Source organism: Sceloporus undulatus, chromosome 1 (genome assembly GCF_019175285.1).
Source record: "Sceloporus undulatus isolate JIND9_A2432 ecotype Alabama chromosome 1, SceUnd_v1.1, whole genome shotgun sequence".
Classification (NCBI taxonomy): Eukaryota; Metazoa; Chordata; class Lepidosauria; order Squamata; family Phrynosomatidae; genus Sceloporus; species Sceloporus undulatus.
The window spans coordinates 134,875,741-134,899,713 of record NC_056522.1 but is presented as its reverse complement, the minus strand read 5'-3'; the positions used below and the strand labels follow the sequence as shown (position 1 = coordinate 134,899,713).

The window sequence follows — 23,973 nt, the reverse complement described above, 5'->3', positions numbered from 1 at the left end:
AAATCTTGTAAGCCGCCCTGATCATTTTTTATGGAAGGGCGGGGTATAAATAAAATTTATTATTATTATTTATTAAGGGTTGGGTAGAAATCAAAAAGATGATGAGACAATGTGTGTGTCTGTGACAGAGAGAAAGAAGTCAAGAGGAAATGGAGGCTTGGGTTTAAGGAAAACTTTCCATTTCCTTATCCAAATGCCTAGCACTATGCAAGAAAAATAAACACACCAAAGTAGTACAAAGGGATTCACTGCACTCATTCCAAATATAAATTATAATATACAATATGTATAATAATATTGAATATAAAATCAACAGAAAAAGAGAACTGAGGAGAGACACAATGTACTCCCAAAGATTCCAAGGAGTCAGGGAAGAAAGTGCAATGGCAGGTTTGCAGTTGAACATGTAGAAAACAAATAATGACCACAGATGATTTACATAACTTTAAAGTAGACAATGAAGATACTAAAACAGTTCAAGATTTTCCATATTTTGGCTGATCCATTAATCAAAATGGAGACTGCAATCTAGAAATCAGAAGAAGACTAGGACTCGGAAGGGCAGCTATGAATGAATTGGACAAAATCCTGAAATGTAAAGATATATAATTGAACACCAAAGTCAGGATTGTCCATGCCATTGCATTTCAAATTTGTATGTATGTTTTTGAATGTTGGACACTGAAAAAAGGTAGTAAGAAGAGAATCATCTCATTTGAGATGTAATACTGAAGAAGAATTCTGTGGATACCATGAACTGTCAAAAAGCCAATAAATGGTTTCTAGAGCAAATCAGGCCTTAAGTCTCCCTAGATGTCAAGATGACTATCTGTATTTTGGACTAGTTGTAGTTCGGACATATAATGAGAAGACATGACACACTACAAAATACAACAGTGCAGTACGAAAAGAAAAGAAGAAGACCTCATTACAGATGGATAGACTCAGGCAAGGTAGCCACAGTCCTGAGTATGCAAGATATGAGGAGGGCTGTTGATAACAGGGTTAACTACAACAGGCTCATGCTAGGAAGATATATTATTTAATATAAATAATTTAATATTCATAAGATTTATATTATTATTTATACTTTTATGCTTTTATAACAACAAATATTGCTATAAATTGTATTTTCTGTACCTGCTATGCAAGTAGATGTGGAAAGAATACTTGGGGACTGACAGTCATCCTCCCCTCTCCATGGGCAAAAATGATTGACAGAGTCCTGAAGGATGTGTTGTGAGTGCACGCAAACAGCATATTAAAACATTCTTCAAGTTAAATATTTATCATATGCCTACTCCTTTTGCAGGGGCTGCATTCCACCCTAAAGATTTTGTAATGTTAGTCTATCTGAACTCATTGAGAGGAGAAGATGAATTTGTTAAGGGGCATTTTAAAAACTGGTATCTGTAACCAGACTGAATCTAAATTGTGGATCCGTTTGCCCTAGGCTTGGATAGTCTCACTGTCTTACAGAGGTTTGACAAATGGCAAAACCTTCCTGTCTAGGCAGGCATTTGCTTTATCAGATAGAAAAATAGAGGTAGGTAAAGCAGATAAAACTTACTATCTACTTCCCTACCTACCTAGCCATTATGGTATATTATGGTTGGTTTTAATTGTTGTTATCCATAAGAACATAATACCTCACCCAACAGTGAATAGATATTTTTCTTTAAAATCAACAAAACAGTCTATCCACCTCCTGAAGTTAAAAAGATAACAATGAACCTAGACATTAACCATACTAACTCTTTCTTGCAATTTCACCTTATTGCAGAAAAATAAGAGCTGCATTTCACGCTCAGTTCAAACGATGTTTAAGAGCTATGCCCAAGCACAGCCCAGATAACAGCAGCAGCTGCTGAAACAGATTATCAGTTAACTACTGACTGTCACTGTGGGAGACTGAGAATTCCTGTTCCTAACGGAAATATGCTATGGATGGCAGTAAGAGCAGAAGGTTTCTCAGTCAATATGGTACTGACTGGGGAACTGCTCTCCTTCATATCAGCTGCAGCTGTCAGGAGGGGGCTAAACAATCAGCAGCCATGCACATATGCAATGCTATCTGAGCCACCTCCTGATTTCAAGGCAATCTCTGTTGATTTTTCAATAAAAGCTGGACTCTCCACCAGACTATCCTGTAGAGGTAGCTAGTGATTTAAGAACTGCATCACAATGGAGTTTATATCAGATCTAAACACCATCTTCCAGAGAAGGAGACATGTTGAGGGGGGGAAATTATATTATATTATTTATTTATTTACTTATATCCCACCTTTCTCCTTATGCAGGACCCAAGGTGGCCTACAGCATTTAAAAAAAACAAGATGCAGTTAAAATATTTATATGAAGTTAAAAAAGAATAACAGGATAATAAAAAAATCAAAACAATGTAAAAACATTCATCACAATTTTTAAAAAACACAAACCCCTTCTGTTATATGGATTTTCTTTTACAAAGGCCTGCTTGAATAAAAAGGTCTTAGCCTGCCTTGAATCTCTGGCAGGAGATAATTCCACAATCTGGGAGCAGTTACTGAGAAGGTTCTCTGCTGGACCCTTGGAGTGAGGTGGAGCCTCCTTTTGGGAGGGTTTAAACAGAGGTTGGATGACCATCTGTTGGGGTGCTTTGATTGTGTCTTCTTGAATGAAAGGGAGATGGACTGGACGGCCCTTGTGGTCTCTTCCAACTTGATGGTTCTATTATTCTAAAAACTTAATGGTAGTCCCTGGCCTCAGAGATAAGGATTCCAAGCATGATTTCAGCTTTCTCCCACCCAAAGAACAGTCTTTGATTGGACTACAGCTCTTATCATCCTAACCATCATGCCCAATGGCTACACTAGCTAAGAATGATGAGAGTTGTAGCCCAATACATGCAGAGGGCAAGCGCATGAGGGAAACGGACACAGAGACTATGCAATAGGGCTCAGAGACATGCAATCACATTCATCATTCACTGAAATTGTGTGCATATATGTGTACTCTACAGACAGATGCTCTGCCCTCAGTGTGTGGGGCAGGACATATTTTGTGTGGGACAGAACCAGTGCTTGGTTCTTCATTCATGAATAATATAAAATAGGATGGAGAAAGACTGCAAATGACTTTGTTAAAAGTCAAAACTATCTCAAATTACTAAAGAGATGGAATGTCAACAATAAAGCATTCAACATCATTACAGTAGCAAATCTGACCCAACAGCACAAGAACAAAAAATAACTAAGCAGCAGTACTTTTCAAAAAGTAGTGGGGCTCACAGTAGATCATGAACTGAACATGGCAAGAATGAGATGCTGCAGCACAAAGGCCTAATGCTTGTATTTCTGTAACTGAAGACAGATTATCCCTCTACTGTACCCCAATGAAGATTCACTCTCCTCCAGCCAGTAGGTATGACTATCAATTCAATTTTAAATTACTTTTTTCACACAGTGCAACAACCGAATTTATCATTCAATTTTTCTGACATAGAAACTGTTGGATGCGTGCTTCTCCTCTTAGTCTGTGTGTTTTGTCCAAGGAAAGGGACAGATCCCTAGGAGTTCCAGCTAGGGTTTTGTCTAGCGAGAGAGGACTCCATTTTGAAAAATACATCTGCTCGGAGAAATAATGGCCACAATATCTAGCCAGCTGGAACGTCGAAGATACAAACACAGCTGGCAGTCCATCCCACCAGATGTTTCGGATTTCTGTTTTCCTCCCCCTGTCCCCTAACTTTTGCACCATCCTGCCTGATGAGTTCAGGGAAAAATTGAATTTTGTGACTTTTCAATAATCTGATAAAGATATTAGAATGTTATTTCTACTCATGGATTACATAATTACTTTTTTTTTTTTAAACTGCTCTACTAAGCACTGATAAAGTACATTTCATGGGCTAAATACCTTGTAGGCACCAGACCCCATCTGATCTCAGAGTTAAGCAGGAGAGTCCACCACCCTCCAAGGCATTCTGTTCCACTGTAAAACAGCTTTTACAGTTAAAGGTTCTTTCTAATATTTAGGTGGAATTTCTCTTCTTCTAATTTCTGGGGCAGCAGAAAACAAGCTGGCTCCATCTTCTACTTGAACAGAATACACACATAAAGGAAGGCAAGTGATATAAACAAGCTTAAAGGAAGTTAGCACTTTTAGTGTAGAAAGCCAGAAAAAGGAGTAGATCTGATAATGGATGTTTGTCCCTCTTTGTTACACTGGATGTTTCCAGTCCCTTCTGTTTTCATATACACTGGTGAACAGGAATAAAAAAGTGTATTTCAAATGACCAAAGATAAATTTTAGATTGCATGCAAAGGGGAAAAAAGAATCCTATATTATAAGAAGTTCAAATAAGCAACAAGTTGGTTTCAGAAGACCTTGTCCCAAATCTACAAAAGCTATGTAGCTTAGAATGACAGCAACAACCCTTAATGATTCAAAGATATAGTTGTGTTAGTCTGTGGAATCAATATGTAGAGAGATCTTGTAGAAATGGTAAATGCATCTGAGGAAGTAAAATGAAGTCTACAAAAGCTCATGCTACCAATTTTTTTCTTTTGATTAGTCTCAAAGGTGCTAAAAGATCTCTCTACATTCTGAAACCTTAATGATGTATTTGTTTATAATGTAAAAGTGATTTACATAAAGTTATTTTTAAAAAAACAACAACACCTGGGTACATTTAAAGCACCAGTGGGAACCCATGCCTCTCCTGAAGTTGCATAACTCACATTAGATTCACAGGCAATGATCAGGAATGATGCAAACAGCAGTCCACCAACATTTTAAGGAGCTGCATTAAAGCATTAAATAGAAGGAATCCAAAAGGCCACCAAGAGAAAATGTTTTTATCCAACCCCAGTCCCCCAGATCACCCAAAAGGATGTTCCTGATAATCCACAGAGTTCTTGAAACAGAGCAAAAGAAACATGGGAAATGCCATCATGCACACCAAATATTTTGGTATAGTAGTTTTAGTATGATAATCAATATACAGTGGGTCCTGCACAGGCCCAGTGGGTACAGGGTTAAGGACACAGGATCACTGTGGAAGTGGGGAAAACAGAAATAAAAAATCACAAATCTTTTTAACACCCATCTAGGAACCTCTATGTCCTCCAGCACAACTCTATGGTCATCATCTGCTGGAGGTTCACCATAGAATTGTGCTGGAGGACCTACAAATTCCTAGAGAAGTGAATCTCTTAAGAGGCAAAACAGACATCCCCAGTGGAGCAGCTTGGAGCTGCCTCATTTAAGGCTGGATTGGGGCTAGGGCAAACAGACGCGCAGCCCCAATCCAGCCAGGTTCCACCCCAAATATGATTGGGGGAAAATCCGCTCCTATTTGGGACAGAAAAAAGCTGCCCCATTATCGCTGGAGCCAGTTTTTCACTGGCTCTAGGGCATGTGGTATTTGAATGTCACATCCCCAAGTTGCCTGAAGCCGTCCGGCGTGTAATCGCCGGCACAACGTCTGGGCAACTTAGGGGTGTGGCATGTGTAAACACCACACCTCCAAACCAGCTTGAAGCTGGTCCTGTGTCCTCTGGCCATAGTGAAAGTTGGCCATAGAATCACATTGCAGGACCTAGAGATTCCTAGAGGGAACATATTAATAAAATCTGGGAATAATCAAATCTGCAAAGGTCAAAGCCATAAATGTGGAGAGCCAGCTGTTTTTTGATGCTCATTTTTCAAAAGGTTGTGAGAATTTCAGTGGAATAAAGCCTAATTTGTGTTTTTGTTAAAAACACACACACACACAAAGGCTGACCAGGACATGCCACAAACAAACACTGACAGAAGGAGGAAACCTTCCAACTCTTGTGTAAATATGTAGCCCGTGGAAGTCAGTGGGATCCTTCTGACTTGACTGGACTTTGAATCCAAGTCAGTAGCATCATATGACTTCAGTGTGTACAAAGTAAAGAACAGTCATCACAAGTATGGAAAATACCAGCTCCAAAGCGATACAAGACATAATATATTCAAGTAACGTGAGTCACTTACCATTAAGGTATATAAATACAAATCCTGGAGTCAGTAAAGAGTATCTCATTAACAAAGCTGTACCAGTAGAACTCACATAAATATAAGTCAGTTAATTAAAAACAAACAAGACTCTTACTTGTCCTCCTGATTATGGTCTTCCTGATCGCTTAGTTCATCATCATCTACCAGATGCCCAAAAGGTTCAGAAGAAATGGAAACCATGTTGGAAAGAATGACTCTGCTGTCACTGCTCCCTGTAAGCACTAGCTGGTCATGGGAATGGTTGTAACGGACATTCCAAACCCTAAAAACATCAGCAAAGCCACAAAATTCAGCCACTGTAGCCACTACATATAGACTGAAAATAGTCATGTAACAGAGATTTCAAGATGTCTAAATAATAATAATAATAATAATAATAATAATAATAATAATAATAATAATAAATATTTATTTATATCCCACCTCTTCCGCTTTGAGGCGGGTAACAGCAAAGTGGTGCTTTCCAATGGATTGCTGAAGCTTTACTATGGATTAGTTTCTTGGGATCAGTCAAAACAATGTTTGGACAGTGTACTGAAATCTGATGACAAGCAGGAATCAGACAACTGTTCTGCAGGAAGTGATAGCAGGCCATTTTCATCCATCCCTCCTTCCTCCTGTAGCCCCATACTTCTTGTGAAACTGCTCTGAAGAGCTGGAGGGACACCTTCCAGACGCAATGGACTACAGGCCCTTCTGTAAACTGAAGGATCACTGTTTGTGGAAAAGTTTAGCTGTTTTTTAACCTAACAGAATGCATTAGTCCAGAGAAACAATAATACATTCTTTCCTTAGACTGGATAGCCTGTCACAGGATTACCTCGACTACTTTCCCCAGGTAGTCATTTTCAAAGAGGTAGCTATGTTAATCTCATGTGGCATAAATAGGAGGAAGGGAGGGGGATAGGAGAAAGGGAAAACGTAGCAGCATATTTAAGACTAACTGGTTTTATTTCAGTATGAGCTTTTGTGGCTATAAACCCACTTCTTCAGACTCAGTATTGCACTCGAAGAAGTGGGTTTATATCCATGAAAGCTCATGCTAAAATAAAAATCAGTTAGTCTTAAAGGTGCTACTACATTCCTTTCCTCCTTTTTATTTTCCCAGGTAAGAACCCTCAACAGTGGTGGATAGGCACCATAACAATGTTCCAACACTCCTTTCTTTTTGGATGGGTTAAAGCAAGTGGGCTCCTTGCAGCCTGTTTCCACATGGACCTATTACATCTATCCTGAACATGAATATACAAACTAATTCCAGGCAAAATCTAGGCTGAGCATATGGGGAGTTAACAGAACCCCTCTTTCCCTACCACTCCCTTTATGGCAACAACTCCATTTTCTTCAGTTTGGTTTTGCAAAGCTGCTTCTTCACAGATCCAGTTAACAAGCTATATAAAGGGTGAGACCAAATGGGATGTAAATCCTGCAGTACCAGTTTCTGCTTATTGTTTAACATGCCATGTAGCCACTCCACAAACAAATTTCCCCAAAAGCAAAGCATGGATTATTTATATTAACTTGATGAATTAAACTCCAATTTACCTCAAATCCTTACTGTGAAGAGTTAAAATAGTCCATAAAACAAAAGAAGGATTAACACTGTTTTGTCTTCTAAAATTAATGCATCATGTAAATACTAAATGTCCCCAGATTTTCTGCTGTTCTAATAGCTTAATAATCTTCTCAGGAAGTAACAAGCAGTTCTATGAAGTTACATTTTCGGTACCAGTTCTGAAGTAGCTTCATGTTCAGAAATAGTTTGCCACAGATGCTGTCACTCTAAAAATCTCTGAAATCTGAAAAACATTCTGTCTTTTGCGCTACACAGACATCTTTCTACAGTAATCTTCAACAAAAAGGGGTTGTTAATCTATGCTGTCAAAAGCAGTTTTAAAACTATTTTACACCATGGACAATACCTGCCTAGGGGGAAAAACCACCTAGTTTTTAAAAGGCACAAACTGTAATGAAATATCCAAATTTTATAAAACAATGATACCTTTATTGGGAACCAAAAATGCACAAAATACATCATGCAACCTTTTGAAGCTCCATTGGCTTCTTTTCATCAGGCAAAGGTGTTAAAATCATACAGGAAAAGAAAAAAATAATAAAATATGACATTCTGTTGACAGAAAAAAATAATGCTCAAACATGATCTGTATCAACAACTGAACCTGTTTACACAGTTTAACAGCACAATTAGACTGAACGTGAGAAATTCTGCACTCAAATTCACCATACCAGTGGGAATGCTCCTCTAGTGTCTTCACTGGCTCATTGACATTTCTGGTGTCCCAAAATTTCACCTTGCAGTCATCTCCACAACTAGCCAGATAGTACTGTTTGTTGGGATTAAAATCTAGGTCCCGTACCAGTTGTCCATGAGCATTTTCAATACAATATATTTGACTGCAGCAATTAAAAAAGAGAGAGAGACACGTTTAGAATAAATATATATAAAATAAAACCTCACTACCTTGGTAGAAAAAAAGGAGGATGCTTACATTAAAAATTTATGGCAATGAAAATTTCCTGCATTTGATTCGGTGATGAGTGCATGCACAGATAGCTTCTCTATTCTAATGGAATGTAAGTGGATATCTTGCCAAGAATACTCGATCCGAGGCAAGTAGACTGGGCAAGTAGACTGGATTTGGAGCATTAAAGCATAGCTGAAGTGATCTTTCACTCTCAGCCACACTCACACAATACCACTCTCTCCCCCACTACCACATAAGTGTCTGGTAATGGTAAACATTTATCTTTCTCATTAGAATCTTGTCCTCCATACTGCCAACCTCACTGAGCGGCTGGATCAATGCCAATGTTCTCTACCTTGTATGACAGGGTAAGAAATACATGTCCCTCACCTGCTGCCACCTCTCCCCCATCAAGTCTCATCAAGCTTTCCATCCCATCCCTCATACCAAATTTACTGCTGTGGTGGCAAGAACAAACTCTCTGCTTTTCTTTTTCTTCAGAACGTGATGAACACAGTATATACAGCATTCGTGACACTGAACCACCAGTACAGCTTGTTTCCTGGGATAGCAATATTCCCAGAGGCATTATTAGCCTTGTAAACAAACTGAGAAAATCTTGTTTAAGATGAATATAGCATCTTCAAGAGAAGATCTCAGCCGTTGCACTCTCTGTGGCAAATGCAGCTATGGCCCAAATCACAGGCAGTGACCATTCCAGGGAGGAATATGGCCCTCAAACCTGCAAAGCTGACCCACCACTAATGTAAAAAAGTGGGCAGGTAATGAGTTAAAGAACAATCTGTCACAGGTAGTGCAGGAGATGAAATGAAGATATGAGCTACAATAGATTCGTAACAGGTCAAATATTGACTATAGATCTGTCCTCCTGATACTCTAGGGCCTGAGTAATTATTCCTCCCTCATGGGCAAAAAGTGCCAGCATCAGGCTGTGTTGGGGGTATGGCGTTTAGACGACACACGCCCTCAACACAGTTTGAAGCCGCACCAAGGAAAAAGATCCAGGCCAAGAAGGAGTGGATAGAATCTGCTCCTTCTGGCAGCCTGGATTGGGACTGGACATGTGCAGTTTCGCAGTCCTGGCGCAAACAGCACAAGTGTGGTCACGCACCACACTCCTTTGGGCCTGTCTGTTTCAGGTCAAAGTGGACAATTTCTTTGGTATCAACTTGCATACACTACATCACACTCCAAGAATGTGTACATGAGACCAAACATGTGAACAAAAGCATGTAACAATTGTGGTTATGTTCTACAATAGAACAGGTAAAATATTCGAAGTTGGCATTAAAAAAAATGTAATCTACTATCACATGACCTTATCAATATTTGCTTTAAATAATATGAACTAGAACCACAGAGGAAAGTCACATATGGGTCAAAAGACACCAGGACATTTTTTAAAAATTGATCTTACTGCCATGATTGTTCCAATGAATGTCAGACACATTCAACTATTTTTAGTTATGATGTTCAAAAGTAATAGGCTTTTAAAAGAGCCTTCAAAAATATCCTATTCTAGAGATTCTGCAAGTACTAGTGGAATAACTAGCATAACTGGAACAAGCAACACGTAGTCTAGTGAAGTTCTGGTGATTTACAAAATGGCTTCTGGAACACTGATACTAATATAGTAATTTCTGTATTATATTAATATCAGATCAGCTCTTTGATTTTTCTCATACAAGGTGTTCCAGAAGCCATTTTGTAAATCACCAGAACTTCACTAGGCTAGGTGTTGCTTGTTCCAGTTGTGCTAGCAGAATGTCTATGATAGGATGTTCTTTGAAGGATCTTCTTTGAAAAGCCCATTGTTTTTTTATTAACATTGAACATCATAACTGAACTAATGCAAAACTTCTGTTTCTTACAGAAAACAGGGTTGCATTAGTTCAATGATCTTACTGGATATAACTCAATGGCACTTCTAGCTTAAATGACCCTAGAATAGGAGCTGAAAATGTAAGTGAAATACACGAGACTCCTCCAAATTTTTCAACAGAGCAGATAAATGGGCTGGTAAAACAGAAGCAAAACACCCATGCACACACAGTAATTATTCCTCCATCACTTTCAGCTGTAGCTGACCAAGAAACGACTTATCTCATTCCTGAGCTTACCATCCTCAGACTATCATCCTTAGGAGGATGTGTCTACCTGCACATCACTTTGTGTTTTCTTGTAGAGCCTCCTTCCATATGCTAATAATAAACTAGATGCCCTGTCTTCTCAAGAGGGAAGTGAGACCCACAGATAAACCATGGGTTAGCATGAGATATGTTGGTTTCATAGTAGCTGATTCCCAGCTTGTTGTTTTGTATGAACAGAAAATAAAAGTTTATAAGAAATTTGAATCAGTTGCTCAGCAAATCAAGAACAAAGCCTGGGTTTTAATGTTGCTGCCTTTCAAAAACTATTTTATTTAAAAAAACAAAAAAGATAAACCAAGAACCTGCTAAAACAAAATGTTGATTATTCTATATCTAAGTCAAGAGGGAGGAGGAGAGGGAGAGAATGAGCCTAGAGCACATCATGCTCAATTTTGGTTTAGCATTATGCGAATGAATGCTTTCTCTCTATGTGGTGATCTCCCAATATGATGTCAAGCATCCACTAGCAATGTATTACTCATGATCTAGTACAGAGGTCTGGGATAGGTTTTTAGACATATTCTTGCAGAAAATTGGCAGAATAATGAAAAGCCCTCTAACTATATATTTTTAGCATTTCCTATTTGAATAGATCATGGGGGTTTTAGTGCAAAGAAGCATAAATGGAAACAATGGAAATATAGTGCTACACCCATGAGCATGCAAGAGACATAAAACTAAATTTAAAGTCATCTCCCCCTTTAAGGCAGCAGAAGTTATTACAAGACATCCGTCTTCCAAGGCTAGTGATAAATTACTATGTGCTAAGGGGATAAGCTGTATCTTAAAAAAGCTTGCACAGACTTCTGTTGTCATGGCAACAGATGTGCACAACATCACTCCTCCGCTTATCAAAATCACAACTAGAGCAGGGGAAAAGTCCCATACTTCTTAAACTGATGTATGAGCATTGTTGGCATCCAAAATGCTGATACGTTATAGACCAAATTTATTTATTCAAATTTTTTTTAGTGTTAAGCAACTAGCTGATAATAAACTAGAAATTTCTGGTGTATTTATCATAAAAGATACTGTCAGAATCGCATGGAAAAGCTGTTCATTCCTCCACCAAAAATAAAAATAAACTAAAAGTAAAGGGGGAAAAAAGAACTGAAATTTTGTGAAAGTAAGTTGTTAGCACACTTGGGTCAGTAAGTTTTAAAATACCAATCCTGGTTAGAAAATTGAGTCTCCCTGCTCTGGATTGCACTGATAATTCAGTGACACATTCCAAGAATATTCACATGGTGCAATCTAGCATGATCTAAAATTATGGAACTTTTGCCATTAAAATAATTATGAATAGGATAGCACCCAGAGTGTTAAGATATGAAGACTAGGCCTGCAGTATGTCAGAATTTTGTAATACAGTGGGTCCTTGTTATCTGCTAGGGTTTGGTTTCAGGACCTCCTGTGGATAACAAAATCCGTGGATGCTCAAGTCTCACTGAATACAATGGCATAGCAAAATGGTGTCCCTTATATAAAACGGCAAAATCAAGGTTTGCTAGTTGAAATTTTTACTTTTTAAAATATTTTCAAGTTGTGGATGCTTGAAAAAAAATCTGTAGATAAGGAGGGCTGACTGTACTTTATTACATCCATGACACATATGTAACAGAGAACAATTCAGGATATAATTTCTGCTACTATCCACTTTTAAGAAAATGCCGGTCAGAAGGGGGAGTTACATATTTTTTAAAAATCTATGTTCTTACTTCATTGTTCTTATGTCCCATCCTCGAATGGCTGTGTCATTTGCTGTGGCAACCTGTGTGCAATTATGGTGTGGACTCCACCGTCCAGAGGTAAATTTTAATTGTCCTTTTCCTTCCAATGCAACTGAATTTGACAGCTGTGCATTAAAAACAACCCCACAACAGATTAATCTAATATCCAGTGTGAGCAAACAAGCAAAAAACAAACAAACAAATAACATACCAAAAATAAACATTAAAAACCCAGCACTCCGTACCAAATATTTCTCCATCTATACAGAATAAAGTACTTAAGAGGTAACAACTAACAGAAGAGCATGAAACTTATACATGGAATTATTCATGCATCAGACAATAGTACAGTTGGCTGGCTGCTTTTGTGGGGAATCCATTCCAGACCCCCCCCCCCCCAAAAAAAAACAGAAATCCGCTGATATTCTAGTCTTAGTGGCACACCTCCCATTTTAAGTCCCTCCATTTGCCCCTCGCAAGTAAGCAAGGGACACAGATTCAAAGTCCGCGCAAATGGAGGGACGACTCTAGTTCCATTTTACAACATACATTATTGACTTGTTGGCAGGTTACAGATTGTTATATCCAGTACAAAAAAGAGCAACATTTTTCAAACACGCATATATTAAAAGATAAATGAGAAATACTAGTTTTTGCTTTTTAAAAGCAAGTAGCCCTTTACTGTATCACACAGAAAAAGAAAGATGAAAAAAGAAAACTTCTTGTAGACAGATGGGTGTGGAATAAACATAATCAGAGCTGCTTCTCAACACTGAACCTATTCAGACATTATACGACTGGGCCCAGGGCTTATGCATTCATCAAACTCAGCCTACAGAACAAGTGTCTCTAGACCTCTTTTCAGAAAAATCCATTGTGTCTACTCAGGAAGATACCACATTCAAATAGATGGTGCACTGTAGAATGCACTTTCTATCTTCCACCTTCAAGGTGAGATAATACACAAATCTATGGACTACTATGAAACTTCGCCTGCTTCTTTGTAGAGACTCAGAGACTATGAAATGTCTGAATTGGACAAGAAATATAACATGTCATTGATGTAGCCCACCAAGGACATTAGGCAAGATGCCTGAAATGGAGGCACTGACCTAGAAAGGAAGGGAAATGCAGCGAGCTGATTATTGGGCTACATTTTCTCTGACACAGATCAGCACCTGAAATGCCAATATTCTGTTTCAAAATATAAGGTTGTTGTACAACTAGCAGATATTCTGACCTTCTATAACTACTACTTCTAATAAACTTGATTTATGGCATTTTTCCTTCAAGGTAATTTGCTTGCACATCCAAACAATAAAAAGGATGTGTATTTGATTTTGTAACATTCAACAGACACCCACAATTTATATCCTTTTGGGATAGTGTACTGATTATTCTTGTTCTTTGATTAGGGTTGTTTTTTTTAAAAAAAGAAATTTCTTCAGTTCTTTCTGTTGGGCAAACTGGTCAATACATTTTATTCTTTTATGATTAAGTTTTCTGAATAATGTATTCAGATGTACATAGCTCAATATTCAAGTATACACACCACTGATTAAAACATGAGTTGATTTCAATATGAGAAAGAAGCATACATTTCCCCTATAATCTATCATATAATGATATAACTGTCATGATCAAGTTTGCATAGCTTATCTACAAAGGTGTGGGTGCATTAACCTTTTGACCAACTTTAACTGTGGTTCTTCAAGTGGTCATCTGTGAACTCACACATATGGATCATTCTGTGCTTACATGGAGATATTCACACTCATATAAGCTGTGTGTTCCTGCCAAAACCCAGTTCCAAGTCCGCCATCTGGAAACATAAAGCAAATTCACAGATGACCACTTGAAGGATCACAGTTACAGATAGGCAACATCTTCTTCTTCTTCATGGCCTCTGTGATTCAACATATGGGAGAACAGCAAGCTAAACGTACCAAGGATGGCAGGTAATGCAAGAACTAATAACACAATAGCTGTCAGGATCATGTTCCACGTTGGCCTGTGAAAATGACATGGATGTGGCCACTAGGAGGAACTGGAGCTGAGGTTACAACAGTTCAAGTGGCAGGTACATGAGTCAGCATTTGGTGAACTGTGCATCATGGGAAGTCTGATGCAACATACACAGTAGGTGAAGCCAGTCAACAATGCATCATGGGCAATGTTATGATGCAACAGGGCCTGGGTATGAAATCAGTAAGGTTTCATTGGTGGCACAACTGTCACATGACTTCACAGAAGACCACCTATAAAAGGGAGAAGGTGACTATCTCCGTTATTGGGTTGTTGAGGTCAGTGGTTGGTGAAGCACTTTGTTAGTTTGTTTGTGGAGTGTATTCAAGACAGATGTCTGATACTCTGTATAGTCTTTGTAAATAGTTTATGCAACAAAGATTAAAGCCCTCGTGTCGATTGAACCCTGTTGTCTGATGTTCATTCCTTCAAACGGGAACTCAAGGCTGAAGCCTGTGTGGGAGGAAATTTTTCCTTGCAGCTCGAAGCCTTTGCAGACTTCTCACAGAGAACTACTTCTGAGCATCCTGCCTACGTGGACCAACTCTGCATGTGGTCGTAGTGGACACAGCTCATCTCTCTACGCCCCAACAAATATTTCATTAGTTTGGAACTAAGCATCCAGTCTGTAATGAGACAGAACATATACAGTTGTGACTACACAGCTGTACAACACAGTTCTGGAAGAAGACTCCCCTTGAGATATGCTGATAGGATAGCTTCCACCCAAGTAAGCTTTGACCCCTTGTGAAGAGGTTCCTCAGAAAGGGAGTGGGCAAAGTGGATAGTGCTCATCATACAGTGGGAGAGATATTGAGAGAAGACTGCATTCCCCTTTTTGCATGTTCCATAAGTGCCAAACAGCTGAGGAGACTTTCTAAATTGCTTTGTCTAAAAGAGCATGCAGGAGGTCAGAAGATGGGGCCTGTATGAAGTAGTGGGAAGGACCAGCTGCTGTTTAAGATCAAAAGTGGAAACCACCTTAGGAACATAAGAGACATAAGAGAAGACTGCCTTATCTTATGAAAGGATATGTAACCCAGATCCATCTTGAACACTGCCAGTTCACTAGCTCTACAAGCAGAGATTATGGCATCAATGGCTGATGTCTTCCAGGAGAGCAGGTGAAGATCACAAGATGCTATGGCTTCAAAGGGGCACACCATAAACTTAGCAAGGAGTAGTGACAGGCTCCAAGATGGTAGTGGCTGTTAATTAGATGGATGCAGGTGTATATAAATCTTCAATAAAACCTCTGTATCCAGGTGTGCTGACCAAGAGGGGCATCCTGTGGTTAGAGTGCCTGCCATATATAGCTTCAGAGAAGAGTATGAGAGATCTTTAGTTCACAAGGACATAAGAAAATGAAGTACTTGAGTGAAAGGCTGTCTGACACAGCACCCTCAGGACAGAAAGGAGGCCCACACAGACATATAGGAGCACCTCGTCAACAGTTTGTAAACTGTGGACATCACTAGTTTGATGTTGTCTGATAGGCCTGATGTGGATGAAGTCGCCACATGGTTAGCCTGAGGGTGGTCGTGTCCGGGAGAAGTATTTTGCCATTCCACATGGTGAGGAGACTAGAGAGCCCTGGAAAGCAGTTGAAGTTGCCATTGGACAACTTTAGAAGTCTGCAGAATCACGGCTGGAGAGGCCAGTGTGGGATGATGAGAATAATATTGCATTACTCTCTTCAATCATCATGTTGACTCTTTTAAGGACAGGAAAGGGGGGAAAGGCATACAGCATAGGTCCATAAGAAAATAAATGTGTCTCCTAGAGAGCTTGAGTTTAGGTGGAAATGGCTTGAACAAGCATGGTTCAGCCTTGACTTCTTGTGCAAGCTGGGACTAGAGACCATAGTTCTTAGCTGCCAACCTCATTTTCCGGTTTGCTCAAGCTTCTCATCCATGGAAGAGTGGAACAATCCCTGCTCTAACAATGGAAGATCTTCAGTTTTGGACCTTGCATTGTGGGTTAGACCTGCAGGGCATAGCCAAGCATGTCTGTGAAGAGCAATGACACCGGCACCTGTAGTAATCTGTTGAGCCACCATTTCTGTGCTTTAGAGTGGGAAAACAAAGCTGTCTTCTCATCATTGCCTGATATGTGTTCATTATGGGGGCAACCTGCTCCCAAAGGAACTGTTGGTAGCCCTCTCACACTATTGGGAGATTAGCAAGCTATACAGTAAAGGAAGAGGGGTGTCATGGTAGAAAGTGCAAGCAAAAATTAAAACAACACATTTATTAGAATACAGACAAGTCTTACCCCAAACATAGAAAAACAACTAAGCTCAGTGGAGACTGGAAAATAAAGCTGTTATCCCAAAGGCTGCATCACTCCAAGACCGGGTGTCCAGTCTATAGACTGGGCGTCCAGTCTATAATGTGATATAAATGTAGAAGTTTGGGAGCAAACAGTAGCCCTGCAAACATCTTCTAAAGGAATACCACTGAGGAAAGTAAATGATAGAATGGGCTCCAATGCAAGCCACGTACTCTGAGAAGTGTTGAGATGAAATTGGGAGCACCAACTTCAAAACGGAGTAACAAATAAACAGTCTTTTGGATTTTCTCGTACTTGCTGTACAGTCAACATAGAGCATCAAGGCCCTGCAGACACTGAGAGAGTGCAGAGCATGTTTGAAGTCGGAAGCAGGATTCTGCAGGAGAGCTGGTAAAACAGCTGTAAGTGGAAGACTGATACTATCTTCAGCAGAAAGTAGATACCAGGATGCAGGATCACCTTGTCCCAATGAAGATGGAGGTAAGGTTGATCAACTCATATTGCATACAGTTCACACACTCGTCTTGCCAATTTAATAGCTAAAAGGAAGGCAGTTTTCCAGGTAAGTAAACCAATATCGCATAAAGCCATCAGTTCAAATGGTCTCCTAAAAAGCTGGGAAAGTATCAGTTCCAAGCTCCATGCTGGGGTTGGTCCCAACACCATTGGGTGTAAAGAGGAAATCTCTTTTTCAGTGGTTTGTGAAGATTGAAAGAAGTTGCAGAAAGGAAGATGACTCACTATAAAAGACAATAATGCTTGGGAAGGTAAAAGGAAGTAGAAAAGAGGAATGCTGAATTCCAAAAGATTAGACTCTGTCAAGGAAGCCACAGTCCTGAGTCTGCAAGACTTTAGCAGGACTACTGAGGATAAGGTAACTTTGAAATCTCTCATTTGTAGGGTTGCCATAAGTTGAAGTTGACTAGACAGCAGTTAACAACAACAATTTTAAAATGTTTATTTTAACATTTGTGGGTTTTAAATTGAAAATATAGGTTTTAGGAACATAACAAGGGGAGAGAAGAATCAACAGGACCCAAAAAACATTCTTTGAAGAAGATGTAGTATTACTTACAGGCTTACTGTCCTCTACATATAGTTACTGAAGGCAGGGAAATCAGGAGCAGAATTGCTCAGTATGCTCAGATTGTAATGTTCATTTAACTGACATTCTTAGTCCAAGTTGTTCATAAGCCAGAGAAACTCTGATGCTATTATAAATATTCCCAAACCATTATGGCATTTTAAAGACAAGCTTCTAATCGCCATGATGTCATAGACACACTGAAACAAGGTACAACTGCAAAGTTTGTTCCTATTATTTATGTACAAATTAAGAGCAAAAGAACTACCTAGTTTCCACAAGACTCAGAACTCACTCTCATCTCAAAAGGACCTGCAACTTTCGAGGTTTGTTTTGCAAAGCTCAGGATCCACCCAGCTCAAATATAGAATCAATCATTCACACAGTATAATTTAACAAAAAAATAAAATAGTCTGGTTTTAAGAAGCTGCAATGTTTTGCTATGTTATTCTGTACCACAATGATATATAGGCAGTACATTTCTGGTTGCAGAATTCTCACATTCAGGTTAGAGATTTTTGCCCTAATTCCAACTGTTGATACCAAGTAGAGTAGAATCGCTGATTCAATAGAATTAGGCCTAGGGGTATAGCCATGTGTGCTCTGAGGTTCTGTGAGAGCATCAAGTTTGGTATTGGACACAATAGTCCTGTAAATAAGGCATTGCCCTTCATGCAAGGAAAAGTTCACAATTTATTTTTCTTAAATGTGTTCTGGAAAATAGTCCAACATCCATGAATGGCTTTCGAAGGGATGAAATAACAAGAGGGATTTAGGAAAGCCACAGTTTGCATGTGGAACTCTGGACATTGAAGTTAAAATCTAAACCAATATTCAGTATCCTGAGTGCTTCTCTTTCAACCCTACTGAAAAGAAAACCATTATGCAACGACAACCTCAACCTATGTTTGTATCTCTCATGTTTGTGGTGTTAGGTTTGAAACATGCAATGCAATGATAAGTATCATGCATCATAATGGGAGTAGGGAGCTCAGTACAATCCCCAGCACCAGAGGAAAAACAAAACAGAATTTTGTGACACCTGTCATGCCCAGCCTGGAGGAGGACTCAGAGGATAAGCCAGAGCTTCTGGGACCTGAGCCTGCAACTGGGGAGTCTGAGGCCAGCCCTAGTTCTGCTGTAGCAGGGTCTGTGGCCTCTCCAGAGATTCAGCAGCCAAGTTTGCCTGTGGCCAAGTCTGTGGACATAGAGGAGCATCAGGGAAGTGTGCCTACCTTCAGGAAGCATCGAGCTGAAAGGGAGGGCCTTCAAAGTTTGCAGAGGCTTTATCAGAAACGCACTGGTAATCAGACTCATCTGAATGCATGTTGCTTGCCCATTTAAGCAGCTGGAGAATGTGTGTCTAGTTGCCAGTGATTATCTGATCTTCTTGAGGAAAGACTCTGTCTCTGGCTTCCAAACCTTTGCTTCTTGGAATGCTTACCCATCTTGATTATCTGGAACCCTTGACCTTGGATTGCCTTACTGATCTGCCTGTCTGATACCCTGGATCTAGGACTGTTTGACAACTCTTTTGGTAATCCCTCTTTTGATACTGCATTGCTTGCACTGATTCTGCCAGCCAGTGGTTTGTTTGTTTGCAAACTAGGCTGTTCTTATCAGCTATTTGGCCACTTTCCCAGACAACACCTTCAAAACTAACATGGTTATTTGGCATAAGCATTCATAGATTACAGCCCACTTTAGCCAAATCATTGTGTAGTACCTCAGTTTGCAAATTATTACACACCACTGTTAGCACTTGGAAGATCTTGGATAGTTTCTTGCACAAATAAAAATGGTATTGTAACATTATCGTGCCCTTCTAGGATGTGAGCCTACAGCTCTTCATGATATGCAGAACTAAATCAGCTTGATTTCTATAATGCTCAAGTCACAGAAGTCATCTGTCCATAGTATGGAACTTGTACTACTATGGATTTTTTGGAAATGGGGGGAGGGGCGGCTAATGGTCCAGGAATGTACAAACATAGTTAAGTGAAGGGTTAACTTCGACAACATATATTTGAAGGAATGGCGCAGCTAATGAAAGGCATTTGACAGTGATGAATTTCTGAACTAAATTCTAGGAAAGTAAATGAGAAAGTCCAAAACATGATGTTCAGTAGAAAATTCTCTTTCTATTAAGTAGTATGACTTGTGACAGACTGGAGAACATCCCAAAGGAAATGCTTGTATTTGATACAGATTGGAATTAAGGAGAAATATGGTAACTTTGAGATTATGAGTGAAAGAGACTGCCTAGGACAGTGAAAGCCTAATTAACATTCAAAGAACCTTAAAGCAAGCTGAAGCAGAGCAGCCCAGGGGGAGCAAGAGGAATGGGAAGAAATGCTAAGCATGTCTGTAAAAACCTGACACTTCAATCAGACAAGAATGTTGATCACAGCATGCAAACAGACTTTGCTCTAGAAAAAGGAGTTGGCCAACAGTTGGCAAGGGAGAGAGGGAGTATTAGATTGGTCAATTCCATGTAACACTGGCAATCACTAGAAAGGAGGAAAGAAAAATAGCTAGTTGACCACCCTAGAGGAGGGAAAAAAGAGGCAGATCCAGAGAAATGATCAAAGGTTTTGAGCAGGAAGAAGTATAACTATTCTGCTGCTGCTGCTGTGTGTAATATGCAATTTCTGAGGTTATTTTATGCTAAAAATAACTATACAAAAGATAAATGCATTAATTATCTTATAAGTTGATGCACTACCATAATTAAAAATATTAATAGTCTATTTAAACCAAAACAGCAAAAGACAGATAACCATCCAGAATGTATATACTCATGTATAAATCTAGGTATTTTAGTCAAAAAATTGACCCCAAACACCTGATTCGACTTATCTATAGGTCAATGTAAGTACTGATTTAAAAAGGGAACCGCCCCCTGATGAAAGACAAGAGTGTAATGTGCCCTAGATGCACTGACCTCCCTTCTACTCTCTCATCCATTCAATCTTTAGTGTGGACACATACAGTTATGCCTGCTGGAAATTTGTAAGTTCTTTAACATTGTTTTCCTTTGCTCTAGATCCTTTGTTATGTTCCCCTAAGCTTGCCCATGGGCATATCAAAATCTATAATTTTGACCCCAAAACCTGTGATTGACTTATAAATAATAACAACAACACTAATAATTTTATTTATATACTGCCTTTCCAAAGGATCAAGATGGTTTACAAAATTATATAAACAAATAGTCAAGTATATACAGTATACCTCATTGCAATTTGTTTCACTACTTACCACAGCCTTGCTTGAACTTTCTTGCAAATCCCACAGAAGCAAGTGGTTATCAGCCAGAGAAATTAACTTTTTGCCATCTCCCATTGGCTCCCAAGCAACACTGTAAACACAAAATGCAGCCATGTAAACTTCAAAAATCCAAACTGTACACATGTAAGTCATTTTTATTTGAGTTCATATATACTTCTCAATAACTACCATCTTCAGAAACATTGTTCTAAGGTGGATTTTTGCTGCTAATCTGTATAGCACCATATAGAATGATTAGGTAAAATGTTGCTAAATTTTGCATCTTGTCAAGATCTATATCCTACTGTATAGCAACAGCTCTCATGGCAACTTACAGACAGACCATTAAAATAGAACAAACAAACAAATAAAAAGAATACATTATTAATATTTGCATATCATTAAATACCAAAACTGTAATGGATTTGCAGACTGCCTGGAATCCTGTTGACACACAATGCTAAAAGTTGCACCTTCTCCAGGGTCATGCAGCAGTGGTAAAGGAAGGCAGACGAAATCTCATTCTGAAAAGCCTACTTGTCCAGTGCCTTACTTCTTTTATGACTATGATAGCCATAGCCTTAACTAAATGGTTGTTAAGATTTGTCTCCATTAGAGGCTTCAGGAAGCTGCAAACAGCAGGCGACATCTCTTGAATAATCATTGGCCTACTGCCTTTTTTTCCTCAAGGAAAGAGTATGTAATTACGTTTTCCTGTTGAGGGTACTGCTTTCATCAATAGGAAAGAGAGGGGAGGTAGAAAGTCAATGGAGCAACTAGAATGGTAGTTGGGGCTGCAAGGAGAAACTTCAAAGTATTGTAGCCACATGACATTCCTTCACACAATATTAGGATTTCACTCAGAGTCAGTTATATTTCTTGGAAACGCAAGTACCAAAACAACAAAAACAACAAGTCAAGAACTTACTTTTAAGATACCTTATTCCCAGCACATGTCACAAGGTAAAACTTACTTATATTCAATAACACTTTACAGTGGGGTGGTGCTTTTTTGTCCATCCTGACCAGTCTTCCAACTGTCCTGACTTGGAAGGGATGGTCTCAACTAATCTTCAGTCAGCTGCTTTTAAAGTGTCCCAGTTTCTCTCTCCTCCCTCCCTACTTTCTCCACAGCTTACCTGAAATTCTATAAACTGAATTCAAAGTGCAAAAAAAGACTACTGCAGCCTCTCTCCACTTGTGTGTTTCTCCACACAGATAACTTTTGCCATCCTGATCACACTCTGGACACACATGTCGCTTGGCCACAAATGTGCCAGTTTTATTTATTTATATGTCACCTTATGGTATTTACATCCTTCCTTTCTCCCAGCATGGCATCCAAGGAGATGCACAATTTTACAATTCTTAATACAAAATTTAAAACACAATTACACTAAATTTCTATTTAAAAACATAAAAAACAAGTTTAAAACAGCATTAAAAAGTTTATTTTTTTAAAAGAACCTTAAAATATAATAAAATAAAAACACTACACATACCATTAAATGCCTTATCTGCCACAATGGACTAGAAACCAAAAGATTCCTTAAACAAAAAGGTCTTTACCAGCCAAACAGAAAGAGCAGGGCCAACCAGACATCCTAGGGAAGAGAGTTCAATATCTTGGAAGGAGCCACCTCTCTCTTTCTTGAAGGGACCAAGAGAAAGCCTCCTCCTCCAGATCTCAGAGCACAGACAGGTTTATATATTTTTATCTGTGCAATGTTGGGGGTATGCAACTGCTTCTCTGGGAAGCCTCAGGGAGCAACACTGTGCCTTTTCAATAGGTTGCAGCTCAACACAAATAATGCCTACTGAAAGTCAGATGTGGCTTTTCAGATATTTCTGGAATGTTTGCTTTTGTTTTGACAATTTGCTGTCCCCCAATCCCCATAGGCCTGTTGGAGTTGCCTACCCTTTTATAAATATCAAGGACAAAATAAAAAGAAAGAAAAGTTCAATGAGATAAGTGAAGGAACATCACCCAAAGTAAGAAACGAGGATAAAGATGGCAGGGTGGCTGGGTGTGTTTTATTGTTTAATTTGTTTAATTTGCAAAGTTGCACTCCTGAATTGTGTTGTTGTTGTTGTTATTATTTAGAAATGTTCTCAGAGCAGATTATAAATAGGTAATTAGAGAGATAATAAGATAGGCCAGATAACATATAAAATTGATGTTGAAATTTGTAACTCTTTAATATTTATTGATGCAGTGAGATGTACTACACAGGAATATCAGTCATATGAAGTATCCACAGCAGTATTTTTGTTTCCAGGCCAAGACAGAGTTTGTCTGGAATCATCACAAACAGGGGCACAAAACATCTAGCAATGCATCTACAAATTGTCTGAAATTTAATGCTCAAGTACCATTAGCAAGTAAAACCACGCACCAAAATACAGCTGACCAAGCTCTATCTGACTTATTGACAACAAAAATACATTTTCAGTGGTCATTCTTGCAGGTGTAAATTTGACTGCCTTTCCATGCACATTAAACTGTGTAAAGAGGACAGGAGATAAGTATCACACCTTTAGTCCTCAAAAGTGAACATTGTTGCATTTTTTTTTTTATTTTTGCTGAGCTTTAAGGAGAAGGTGCTACTAACCTGACAGAAGGTGTGCTAATTACAAAAACCTATAACTCAACAACACACCTTGAAAAGATCTAAGAGTATTCCATCTGTCCTTGTGAGATGGACATTTTATTTCATTGCTAATTTATTTTATTAGATCCCATAGTTCACTCTTTTATAGCGGTAGTTGTAGCAATCCTTCAGGATTTATGTTGAAATGAAGGTTACTGTTCTTTTTTTCATTAAATAATTCCTTTACATTACAGTTACTTGTACTTGTAAATTATGGTTATGCAGTGTTGAAGACCA

General features: G+C 38.9%; 1 protein-coding gene across 2 annotated transcripts in view; it reads right to left on the bottom strand.

Annotated features, from left to right (window-relative positions):
• The window catches only part of EIPR1 (EARP complex and GARP complex interacting protein 1), a 91,282-nt gene that overhangs the window by 10,373 nt on the left and 56,936 nt on the right, over nucleotides 1–23,973 (bottom strand). For both annotated transcript variants that reach the window (XM_042467083.1, XM_042467092.1), the window contains 4 exons: nucleotides 21,077–21,176; nucleotides 12,403–12,539; nucleotides 8,275–8,442; nucleotides 6,122–6,289 (listed from right to left, as the gene is read on the bottom strand). In XM_042467083.1, coding sequence (XP_042323017.1) covers nucleotides 6,122–6,289; nucleotides 8,275–8,442; nucleotides 12,403–12,539; nucleotides 21,077–21,176 — 573 coding nt within the window. The remainder of the gene's footprint in view (nucleotides 1–6,121; nucleotides 6,290–8,274; nucleotides 8,443–12,402; nucleotides 12,540–21,076; nucleotides 21,177–23,973) is intronic.